The sequence below is a fragment of the Fukomys damarensis genome, unplaced genomic scaffold (assembly GCF_012274545.1).
Source record: "Fukomys damarensis isolate Sample0158 unplaced genomic scaffold, DMR_v1.0_HiC HiC_scaffold_36, whole genome shotgun sequence".
NCBI lineage: Eukaryota > Metazoa > Chordata > Mammalia > Rodentia > Bathyergidae > Fukomys > Fukomys damarensis.
In genome coordinates this window covers 19,446,950-19,459,982 of record NW_022900948.1, presented here as the reverse complement: position 1 = coordinate 19,459,982, position 13,033 = coordinate 19,446,950, and the positions used below count along the sequence as shown (strand labels likewise).

Genomic DNA, 13,033 nt, shown 5'->3' with positions numbered 1-13,033 from the left:
CTCCTCCCCAGCTTTAGTAGGACACCACTCAGAAGACACGTGTGATAGTGTGTGCATATGTGTGCAAGTTTAGACCAGAATGAAACAGGGAAAGTTGTACCAAGTTGACACTTGTTCCTAGAGCAGGCTGCCTGGCTTTTTATTGACAATTCAGAAGTATCTGTGGGTGGGATGAAGGCCAAGGTACCATGCTGTGTATCTAGAATGTACATCTGAGTATTCTAATAGCTTAAGGGATTCTTTTATTTGGCCTAAAGGCACACATAGATACTTACTCACTCAAAATGATCTCTCAATCATGCCGGTATTTAGGATTCTCTCACATCATGCAAAACTAAAACTCAAACACTTACTGAGTCAGATCGTGGTGACTCTCAAAATACCTTTGTCCACTTGATGAAGTGTAAAACAAAGGACATGAGCCAGAATACATTTTGTGATAACGTTTTATCTTCTCTTTAGAAAAAAAAATATGTACAAAAAGCTAAGAAAAACCAAATGGAAGTGTCAAGAAAAACATTCTGATAGACAAGGAACTCCTTCTCTCAAAGGAGGTACACATTAGTTATCACCATGCTAGAAAAATGGGATGCAGTTAAAATGTTAAAACCGTTAAAAGCCACAGAATGAAGCTGCTGTTCTAGGGCTCTATGTTGTAGATGCTCTGATACCTTTTCCATAAAATAACACTGCGCAAACTGTAAAATATTCATTCTCATAGAAAGTCCATACAATACGATATACAAAACCGTCGAGTTGGTAAGGAAGGCTGGTGCTGATGGCTTGTTGGAGAGAAAACTGCAGTGCCACGTGATACCCCAGGACAAGATTTCAAACAATTTGAGTATCTTAGAGGGGTGAAGACATTATTTAAGAAAGAATCCTACAACCCAAACACCCCCAAATCTAGGATTCTCTGCTAATTTTCAATGTAAACTAGGTGATTTCTCTATAACTTTTGACACAATAGCCTCATAATAGATAGGAACACCAAGTTCTCTTTGAATATTACTGTCCAGAATTGATTTTGAGATTTACTATTAACCAACATCGTCCTTCCTGAAACTCAAAGTTTAACTTTCATTAAAATTCAAAAATTCCGGAGGAGGCAGAAACTGTGGTAATAAAAGTTAAAGTGAATTGTTATATTAATTTTATTTGTGTTTATAAAACTGAGAAAAGAAGGTTTGTGTACAAATATCACAAAACAACATCAACCATTGAATAAATGTGATTCATCAATGCACACTTGAAGAAGAAAAAAATTTTTGTTGGTTTTAAAATTCCGGCATAAATATGTTAAAGCTGACAAAAAAAATCAGGTCAAGCTACGTCACTTTTTCATACAAAAAATGTACAAAACATTAGCCTCTAACTAGATAAACATAATACTTGTCTTCACAGTTGGACATTGAGTAACTGTGCGTTTTGAAGTATTGAATTGGAAGGTGATTAAAAAACAGCTTGTGTCCTGTTCGTCCTCTCAGGTGACTTCAGTCATGGAGGCCGAGTGATTCTGCAAAGCAAACACAAGCAGACAAAGTCTTAGACTGCGTTTACAGACTCCTGGACGCACTCATGCCTGAGTATTTCCTTTGCTTTTTGTTTCCTAGAGCTTGATATTCCCTCTTCCCAATACTATCCCAAGGTTTGTCATATTCCATTGCTTGTTCATTTAAATTCTCCCTGACTTCTCCCACAAAACGACGGTTTCTTCAACTAAACTTCTTTGACTCTGTCTTATTCTTAAGTATTTTCTAATAATAAGCATTTAAGGATCTCAGGATACCTTCAGCTGCATCCTACGCTTTCTTAATGTTTTTAACATTGAATAATTTCAATGTTAAAAAGTTTTCCATATGACTTAATCTTTGGCTTATGAGTTCTATAGAAATACATTTAATATTTTCCAATGGATAGGAGATTTTTTGGGGGGTTGATTTTAGTTATTTTCATTTTTTTCTGGAGCATGTGGTCTGCATAATCCAGAGCCATTAAAATTTCTTATGACTTGCTTAATGGCCTTAGACATGATTTATTTTTATGTTTCTTGTGTTTTGAAGTTAATAATTTTTATCCTTACTCTATTTCGTTTACTTTTTTATTAATTGCTGAGAGAAATGTGGTAAATATCTGTGATTTCAGACATGTATATTTTCCTCGTAATTCTGCCAATCTTTGTTTATAAAACTTGTTAGTATGACCCCAAGGTCTTATCTTTTGCTCAAACTTAAAATCCAAAGATCTTATACATGGAATTGGCAAATACTTTAAGAAACTTTCAAGTAATCAGTTATTGCTGGTTTCCTAATTCCAATTTACTTTTAGAAAAGTGAGGATTTATATTAAATTCTTGAGAACTCTTCTGTACATTTTTAAAAGCTTAGTACTTTATTTTTTTCAAGGTACATTTGCTTTCCATTTTTGTGAAACTGGAGTTTGAAACATTTCTTGCCCTGAAAAAAACAAAAATAAAACTTTTTCTTTTGCATTCTTACTTTTACAATATGTTTTGTTTTTTGCTCTTTTTTTTTTTTTGACAAATGTGCTGTTTAGTTAATAAATCAATTTGGCCTTCCATGTGAATAGTCCAAATCTCATGAATGTAATAATACTTTTTTGATTGAATTTTCTACAGTTCATTTTCTTAGTTCTTAGTACTTGGGAAAGATTTTAGAATATGTTCCCTTCTCAAACAACTATACTACAGGGAATGATGAAAAGCAAATATTCAAGTGTCTTAAAAGAAGACAACACTGTACCTTTCTGGGCTCCGTGTAACAAAGAGAAAAGAATGTGTCAGAAGGAAGAAAATGAAGCTGTTTGGTTGCCTCCCTACTCAGGAGCTTCTCTTTATATTTTGTGTGATGGGATGGATTTCAGGTTTATTAGTGTGTGCTCTAAAGAGAAGTTCCATCCAGCCTTCTCTCAAATCCCCAGAGAATTCTATTAAAACATTAAAAGAAGTACTTTTTAATGGAAACCATGGCTATCAGAGGTGCACCTGAAGTTTTTACCCAGAAGGTAAAATATAGAGGATACTTATTTTGGAAGACCTGTAGCTGAGGTCAAACAGCCCTTGTGGCATGTTTCCATATTCCAGGGTGAGAGTTGTAGATTTCATAAAGGAACTTTACTTGAATGAAATCTCAGGCTGTGCGGTATAGTAGTAGAGCAAGCATAGACTGTAGACATTGAGCATGTTATTAAACTCTGAATCTTAATCTCTTCATCTATAAAACAGGATAATAATACTGAGAACAGAGCTATCATGAGGATTAAATGAGATAGTTCTTAATAACTGCTAGTTCTCTTTTCTTAACCAACAAATAAATGGTATGATTTCTTCACTGTCCATGGAGAAGCTACAAGGAGATACTCTTTTCTTGGCATCTCCCACCAAAGGTGAAACTTTTATCTATTTTGAGAGTAGCAGTTTTTCCAAACCTTTGGTACTTCATTTTTTAATGTCAGCAGACCCCCCACACACCCAGCCCACCTCAGCTGAGGGTCATACGTGTTCTGGACATCTCTTGGTCTGGACAACTATTAATAGTCCTGGAGGGGACAGAAAGAAATCTCAGAAGGGCTTTAGACAGAAGGCAATACCTGAGCAGAGTTTGGAAGAATAATTAGGGGCAAATATTCTTTGACCAGTATATTCAGGGAACAGCATTTGCCAGGACACGTGATTAATAAGTTTGTGAATAGCAATAGATATTTTTGGTCCCTTTAAAAGTTCACCTTTGTCTTCATTTATATTATCTCAAAAATAGTGGTTATTTTGATCGCTGGGCCCAGGAATCTAATGTTAGATGCCAAAGCAAAGCTAAAAAGATCACAGTTCACCATTTTATTGAAAGGCAATGTTATTTACTTAGTTGTCATTCAATGTGTATCAATAAGCTGTAAAAAAAAATCAGAAATAAGCTTTTCAATATGCTACTTCCAATTAGACCATGCAAAATATTCACTTTAATTCAAGACAAGGGAAAATAAGCCAAAAAAAAAATTTGGCATTACATTTAATAGTGAGCCCTAAATATCTTTCCAAATGGAAATAATTTTATTGTTTTTTTTCCGGTGGCTTGTTAATAAAATTAGAATTCACTGAAGGTTAAAATATATTAGTATAGTTTATATCAGAAGGATGTCTGATATTCAATCTTTAAATAATGAAAATATTTCATACTTCACTGAAATATAATTATAAGGGGGGAATGATTTGCTTTTTCTTTACATTATGTATAAAAATAGCTTAGTAATAAGATACTACTATGATTTCAAGATAAACAGACCTTAGTGGGGAATAGACACTTTATTTAGTAGGATCCCACACACTTGAAAAAGAAAACAGCATTTTAACTAAAATAGTTTTATTATCTGTTTTACTATTAGCTTTTATTATTTTATTAGTTGTTTTCCTGTTTGCTCAAAGAACTCTTAGTCATCCCAGCTTTCCCACTGTCTAGCCATGTGGCCTTAGGCAGGTAATTTAATAACACTGACTTCATAATATTTTTATTTCTAATCCGTGAAATGGGAATTGTCTATTAAATATGGTGGTTGTTTAAGTAAGTATATATTTGTAAAGCACCTAGCAACTGTCTGTAAGCAAAAGTAAGTGCCTTATTTTATCTTTCCAGGCTTTCAACTCCCAGGTCTTCTCCAAGGCTTTCCTTCTTAGATTTTTTTCCCCTTAAATTTAGATTCACATAGCACTTAAGGCATCAGGTCAAAAGTATTTGGAGAAAAGTTCTGTGTGTTTTGAATATATGGAGAACTTCTTTCTTAGTTACTGTCCCCTAAATAATACAATATAGCAATGATCAATGTTTAAATTTTATTAAGGGTAGGGAGTTTGTGCAGGGGGTATTCCCAAATACTACATAGTTTTATGTAAATGTCTGGAGAAAATTTGCATCTTAGCATGCTCTGGAGTTCTTGGAACTCATTCCTTGTCGATACCAAGGGACAACTGTGCTGTTTAGTTAATAAATCAAATTGGCCTTCCATGTGAATAGTCCAAATCTCATGAATGTGATAGCACATTGGAGTTCAAAGTATCCTAAAGCGGCTTGGGTTTAAAGTAAACTTTAATAAAAATTCTCGAGGATTTATGACTGCCAGCCCCCAGTTGAATTCAGGACTTCTTGAAGAAGGCTGTAAAGATTTCTTTCTGGAGAGCATTTACAATGAGTGAATAGACTCATTGATTCTGGTGGATTCAGTGGGGTCCTATCTCTAGAATGGGAAAGAATTGGTTGACTTACAAAGGTCATAGCCTATGGGTTTAGTTTGTCAAAACCACTGTAATATACCTGTGCACTTAGGGTTTCCAGAGGGCTTTCTATCCTTGGGAAAGCCATTAGGGGTACTCCACGGGAATCCTCAGATTTGGGTTTGGAAGGAGATCCTTGCGTTCCTTTAAAGTTATGAACCACACACATTCCCTGCAGGATAAGGGGAAAAAAGATTGGGGTCACACTACAGCCATCAATGTCTGGCCATCTCTGAAAGTGGCAAGGCTTTTCCCTGTAACTGTCACCACCATAGTGACTTTTTTTTCTTTGAATAGGTGGGTAGGAATCAGGGGAAGACTTGAGATATCTATGAGAACACTTTCAATGCGGAGGAAACATCTCTTTGTTCACCAGATAGCCACAGGTAGTCATCCCGCCCCACTGAGCTTGTTTCCTCAACTGTAAAATTGGAACAGGCACATCTCCCTCATAGACTTGTAGCAAGTAAAGACGATGAATATAAATCACCTCTTAATAACACTAAACATTTATTGAGGACCACAGTGGATCTGGCACAGTCCTGACGGTTTTACTTCATTTTACTTCAGCCACCCAACAGTTCTCTACAGAAGATACTCATGATATCCGTTGTAGTTAAAGGAATTTGGATAACTTGTTCAAGGTCACACAAACCCCTAAATCACACCACCATACTGTTTTGCCACTTAATTTGTTATATATAACAAATATATAGCTACTATTCAGTCAGTGTTTTGGCTGGTGTTTAATTTCTGCATGAGAGGATCATCTTCAAATATGTGACTACTATCTACCTGGGTTACATGACTCTCAGGTTGCAGTTTTATTTCTATCATTTAAAAACTTTCCCTCTCAATTATTACTCACTTTTCATTATTTTCTACCAGTGTCATAACCGACTTGGTTTTTTTCCTAATCATCTCCTCTGCTCTCTTTGCTCATGTGCTTGTTACTTGCCTCTTTCTATGGATCTTTCATTATTGTGCATCTTTGTTTCTACATGTAGGGATTTTTAGTCTTCCCTGTGATTCTTCAAACTATGCAGAATGTTTACATAAACACTGCTTACCTGGATCACTTCCATCTTACTCTACGGAAATTTAAACTTTTTCCATTTAGGAAATGGAAGAAAGGACAGATGTAGGGACCTTGTAGTTGAGAGACCGAGGTCTGATTTATGGCTTTTTGCTTGGGTGGCTACTGGATGAGCTACTTACTTTGAGCTATACTTTCTTTATCTCTAAAATGAGGATTAAAATATTGCTAAGTTTGTCCTAGGAACACGTACTTTGCTGTATATTAAATGTAAAGTATGTAGTAATTACCTCAACAAATAATTTCCTTTTCCTCCATTCTTTATGGGAAACACAAACAGGTAACACAGTATTAATCATATGCAGCCATTATGCTGCTATTCCCAGTTTATATTTTTCATTTCTATTTGCTCTGGAATACTTCCGTTCTCCTCCTAAACATGCTTCTTCCCTCTTCCCAGCTCAGTGGGTGTGTCTCTGAGGTATATGTATGTGCTTACATACATGCAGGCAGCTTAATCTTTATCATGCAAAGCAGTTCAATAGCAGATATGCATCTTAGGCAAAGGTCATTTGGAGAAAAAAAAATTTTTATATCAGTTGAGAAATCACCTGAAAGCAGTAACAGACCAAATAATAACTGAGTGCTAAAAAAACAGGGCTGCTAGAACTGAGGAAAAAAGCAAGTTCAATGTTACAACAGAATTGGTAGTGAGGTGCCAACAAACACAAAGGTTTTTGCAGGTGTCATCCCACAGAGACTTGATAGAATTGCTGGGGATTCTCAGAACTGCCTTTTATTTGTAACTGGAGATGGCTGGCTTTTTACCACTAGTGGACATTGAAATTGTTTGGCTTTTCTTTGGAGCCCAAGTCTTCATTTATTTACCACTGAACTCCCTTTGAAGCACCTCTTTTAAAGTCACCTATAGTTTTCCTCTTTTTAAGAAAAAAAAAAAAAAAAGCTTTCCTGGAGAAATATCTCTTATGAGATGTCAACATCTTAGGATAAGTTCAGCACCACTTTTCCTGTAACCTCAGCAATATAATTTGCATTTCAGTATCTCATCTTTCACTATAGAAAAAAGTGAATTTTTGCAAAGTAACATTGAATTATAATAGAGATTCACAAACAGTGTCCTGAATAAATGTGTGAGCATTTGCTGTGAGCATGGTAGTAGAAAAAAAAAAGTTGGGAAGCTGAGTTAGAAGATGGGACAGGCAAATTGCATTTTGTGAGGGGTGGGCAGAATGGAGGTAAAGAAAAGTTTTGTGACTGTAAAATCAGGTGACATGTGAGGTCCTGAGGGGAATTTGTCTGCAAAGGGCAGAATAGAAGGAGAGGTATCTTGTAAGACCATGATGGCTTTTTTCTCCTTGGGTAAATTGATAGGGGATTTATTTCATGCAGAATACTTGAGTTACTAGGCCTAAAGACTTATTGTAAATCCTTCAGCACCTACTTTAAATTTATTTTAAATTTTGAAGGAAAAATTAAAACCCCTGAACTCTGTGATATCCCATATAATGGAATATTTCACTGTAATAAGAGGAATGAGGTACTGATAGATTCTGCAGCATGAATGGATGTCAAAATAATTGCTCTGCACAAGAGGTATGCTTCCATTGATATGAAACTCTAAATAAAGCAAACTAATATAGAATGACAGAAGATCAGTGGTTCTTTGGGAGGGGAAATGAAAGGAAGGAAAGATATTACTGCGACTGTAGGTCAAGATTTGTCAAACTGGATACTTTATGTGCCACGGGTATATGCCTACGATATCTCAATAAAACTATAAAAAAGGAAACACAAAACTAAATGAATACAAATTGTTTTTTCCAAAGCAACCGAGATTAAGGGATTTTGTAGGTGAGCAGGTGTCCAGGACCCACCTATCCGAAAATCTAAAACAGCCTCAGAAATGAAAAGATATGGAAAAAACTGAGTTAACCAAGACTGTTCCCATGAATTTGTGGTGTAAAGAGGATGCCCTACAGGTATGCCCAGGTAATAAGAAGTCTAAAACAGAGTTGGTGTGATTAGCTGCAGTGTTTATATCTCTGAGCTGATGTGCATACTGTAATGACTCTTGGGCTAAGGCTGAGCTTCTTGGGATGCTGGGGGAGAAGATACCTGCTTCTGCCAGTGCTCTTACTTTCCCTAGAAATACCGAGAGTAAAATTTGAAGGAAGACCGGCTTGAAGGCATGTCACATTACAAGTCTGCCCAGCCCCAACCACTAGTCCAGTGTTTAAGGAGGTGGAGAGAGACACCCTTGTTGGAGAAGTCTTTACCCGGACTCCCAGGAAGAGCATTACATTTCTGAAAGAAAAGTGCTCTAAGATAACCCTTGCAGTAAAAAGACACATGATATCTGGTGAATAACCTCATGAGGGTGGAACAGAGCTCGCCATAACGTTAGACATCCTTTCAGGGGGTATTGGCGGAAACCAAGTAGAATGAAAGAAGCTGACCCACCAGAAACAAAGCCACTGCACTGCCAAGGATGAAGCCTGCTATCACATCTGAACAGTGGTTCCGGTACTCAGAGACTCGGTTGAGGCCTGTCAGGAAGGCTGTGCAGAGGGTGCCCAGGCACAGCACTGGCTTGGCCAGTCGGCTACTCTTTGTCTTGATTGTGCTTGTGATGTACATCTGGAGGGAAAGTGAAACCAAGAGTGACCACATGACCCCCTCACACTGCTGAACACACATGCATGCACTTCTATGCCCCTGTACGTGGGCAGGGGCTGTGCCAAGGCACCCATACAAATAAATTACTTTCCCTGAATAAGTCCACTCACCTACCCAGTAAGAAGTTTAGATAGGAAACTAGTGCGGCAATGGTAGTGAGCAGTTGTGCATTAATCAGTCTTTTCTATTGTAGCGGGCATGGGAACAGAAATCACAGCGATTGACAGAAATGACTGTACAATAATGACTGGATAGAGAACATCCATTTTTTATGTGAGAGATCAGAAAATCATTTGGAGATGTTTAGGAAATCCAGATAAGCATTTATTTACCAAATAAATCTTGGGAATGAATTCTGTGGTGAAGACCAGGTAGGTAAGCAATTATACATTTTACCTTTTTTTGTCCCTCATCATTTTACCCGCTTCTCCACACTTTCCGGCAATAATGTAAAAGTCCTAACTGACTAATTGATAAACTGATTTAGTGCTGCCAACCCACTGTCATGCAAATGGGTCTTAGTTGTGCTGGGCAGTTGATTCCTACGTTTGCTGGAATGGTTGTGATCAGTTCCATCTATTCATTTGCTCCAAGAGTATTTTAAAATATTAATCTTTTCCACGTGTGCCACCACATACAAAAGGATAATGGCTGACATTTCATTTTAAGGAGCTGGGTAAGACTCTTAGGTTTAGTTGAAGAACCTGTCCCTGTTAATTACAGTGCCTCTTTCAAATGAGACCACCACCTACAATCGTTATAAAACACCACTAGAGGGCACTATTAGCCCGTAAATTCTTAGCTGTGATGCATTTAGTAATTTTTGAAAAAAAATCTGATACCAAAATTATAGCATATAGCGCATATGCCCTGAACACATATAAGACTCATTAGTTTATGTAATGAATGCCTTACAAAATGGTTAGATCAAAATAGCATAAATTAAGCCAGGTATGGTGACACCCACTTGAATCTTCTGAGCACTCTGGGTGCTAAAGCACAACTGCAAACTTGAACCCAGCCTGGGAAACTGAGCAAGACCCTGTCTCAAAATTTTAAAAAAATTAAAAATCTGAGGATTTAGCTCAGGGTGAAGCTTTTAAGTTCAATCTTCAATACCAATGCACAAAAAGTTACATAAATTACAGCATATTGTTACATATTCTGGACTGTAAGGGAAACACTACCTGAAATCTTTACTATATATAATTTAGTTTTTATGTTCCTATATATTTTCTAATTATATCTTTGAAAAACCTTTCCTATGTGACAGTGAACTATTAAGGACATGGGCTTATGGATAGTATTCTTTATGGTATTACCCAGTGCCTGGGAAATATTTGTTGAGTGGTTTTTTTCATGTTTCCTTTTCCATTGACAATAATTATACATATTTATCAGGTGCAATGTGATATTTTGATATGTGTATACTACACACTGTATAACGATCAAATCAGGATGATTAGCATACACATCACTTGAGTAATTTCTAAAGCCATTTAACACATAACAGGCTCAGAAAATGTTTGTACAATGAGAATCTTATACTAGGGTTTATCTGATTATAGTCTGTTTGTAAGGCATAATTTGAATTGGATTATATCTGAATCCTTGACAACATGTACTTTAGCAGAATCTATTCTCTGTGTGTGCTGACTATAACTGTTTCCTTCTTCCTCATTGAAGTTTACATCTCACAGGATGGTGAAACAGTGGTTTAAGTAACAGATTTATTTTTATGATAACATTATTAACCTTAATTTCATACAGTGATGACTTAAATCTGATAAAAATACAAGATGAGGCACAAAAGTAAACTGCTTTATGCATGTTAGGTCCTAGGTAATTAGGACAAATCAGTATTTTGAAAACTGATAAATATGCTGGTGCCTCAGATGGCTTCCTTTGTTTTAAAAAATGCTTAGCATAGACATTTCTTGGTAAAAAGCAGTGAAGTCTAATCAAGCAAGAGTTAATTTGCTTTGTAATGTGAGACATCTGCATTATTTGTGTTCACTTTTCCTAGTGTGTGAACAGTTGAAATCATTTTATCATGTATTTATTAAAGAGTAAATCTAAAAGGAATAAGTAGGAGCCACATTTTAGATAGTTAGTGGTCAGCAAAATGATCCTGACATGAGACCCTGTAGATGACACAAAAATGTATCTGTTCTGGGTTCTGTGAAAGAGAATACTCACCGAATTCTTTTTTTCACCTTTAATTGAGTTTATTGGTACATTTTAGGGATACAGCACAGTTACATTCATTGTTGGGATCTTGTACCTCTGACAAGTCTTTATTCTCATTTTTTCCCCTTACCCCTGCCCTCCCTTTCACCAAATTATTTTAAACTGCTACGCAGACCAGACCTGCAGCCAGCCTCCCCTCTGCACACTCTCCAGGGAGAATGGCAGGAGCCTGCCCTGGGGAAAGGGGCAAAGCCACATCCAGGGATCTTTGACAGGGATCTTTCCTCTGTCTTCACCTTCCTCAATTCTTCACTGAGAATCTCTAGACTAGTCAGACACTGAATATAAAGTAAACTGAAAGAAAGGGATCTTTCTAACTAACAGTTGCCCCTCTACTGGTAAGTGACTATGATGCCCACTCTGAATTTATGCTAACGTCATGTGGTCTTTGAAGAGACCTCTGACTTCTCTGTTCTGGATTCAAAGGAAGCACAAGCCAGAGAAAGGTGAAATGTGGTCATTTCCAGGGTGGATGCAGTTAAAAAGTAAGAATATAAGAAGGTACCATTGCTTCTTCTCTGATGAAGGCAAACTATTTAAAGATCACACTGTACCCCAAAGGGACAGTCAAAGGCAACTTGATCTGACGGGCAGTGAGATGTGAACTTTGGGATGCTGGGGTTCTTGTGGGACCACCCATCTCTCCTAGCAACATGATAGGAAGAGTAACAGGAGAGGCAAAGGAAAGCTGTCTTATTTATTCTGGGTCTGCACTCTACCGGGGTATCCATTTATGTAAGGCTACACCAGAAAATTCTGAAGTGTGCTGCTCTGGACCCAACCCAAATGCTGGCAGAGTGTTGTTATGGTTGGCAAGAGGATTGCAAACCCGGTGCCAGGAGCACGGGTCCCAACTCTTATTTTTTGGAGCTATTCTCTGTGCTCCAGTTTCTGCAGCTGAAAAGGGGGAGCAAGTAACTAGGGGATTATCAGAACTAATATCCTTTGGCAGACTGAGATACATTGGGACACTGGGAGTGTGGTTAGGTGGGAGCTATTATATCAATAGCATTATCTGAGATAGGAGAAACATGTCGCACTTGAATGACAGCCATGGAAGAGTGGAGGTGAGAAAGAGACACATCCCAGTAGAATGATCTTGGCGGGGACAACAAGACTTGCACACTCACCGTGGCGTATAAGGCAGAGTAAATGCTCAGAGCAGCATGTTTGGAGGGAAACGATCTCCGAGCCTTTTCTATCGCTTCCAGATCCCCAGTACAAATGTTCCCGTTGTTTACAAACTGGTGGTGTGCCCGGCAGTCTGTACTGGTGTAGTTTGGCTTGCATACAGTCAGGAAGTATGGTGTGAGGTGCCCAGTGACCACTTGTCCGGCGTTTACAAAAATGTCAGTAGCAAAAAGTCCAAATGCAAACACCCCTGGAAGGAGATTTAAAAGAATTAAGAATGTTGACATACACTGTTGGCCGGTTTTGCCACTGACAGCAAACAAAGCAGTAAGATTCAATGACAATTTATCAAAAGAATCATAAAGCCCTCCAGAGTCAAATTATCCCTCACCTTTATCTTTTCAGGGAGAGGAGGCTGCTTTCACAATCACTATTTCTTTCAAACTGAACTAGACAACCCATTGTTAGCATTTTATTGTTTTTGAATAAATAATTTAGAAGCAGTACAGTCTAAAGGAAAGAATTTGACGTTTGGAATCTCAGAGACCTGGGCTCCAGTCCCATCTTTGGCAATTCTTATTGTTTAGAATAGTGATCTATTCACAGGCACAGTTTAATTCTTTTTTTTTTTTTTTTTT

At 37.3% G+C, this 13,033-nt stretch overlaps 1 protein-coding gene across 4 annotated transcripts in view; it reads right to left on the bottom strand.

The window, feature by feature from the left end:
- Positions 1-476: 476 nt before the first annotated feature.
- Positions 477-13,033, bottom strand: part of Plppr1 (phospholipid phosphatase related 1) — a 309,420-nt gene continuing 296,863 nt past the window's right edge. For 3 of the 4 annotated variants that reach the window (XM_010614348.2, XM_033759180.1, XM_010614349.2), the window contains 4 exons: positions 12,395-12,645; positions 8,799-8,975; positions 5,322-5,453; positions 478-1,516 (listed from right to left, as the gene is read on the bottom strand). In XM_010614348.2, the coding sequence (XP_010612650.1) occupies positions 1,484-1,516; positions 5,322-5,453; positions 8,799-8,975; positions 12,395-12,645 (593 nt within the window). In that variant the 3' untranslated portion in view covers positions 478-1,483. Of the gene's footprint in view, positions 1,517-5,321; positions 5,454-8,798; positions 8,976-12,394; positions 12,646-13,033 lie in introns of all 4 variants that reach the window. The other variant, XM_010614350.2, reaches the window with a different exon arrangement.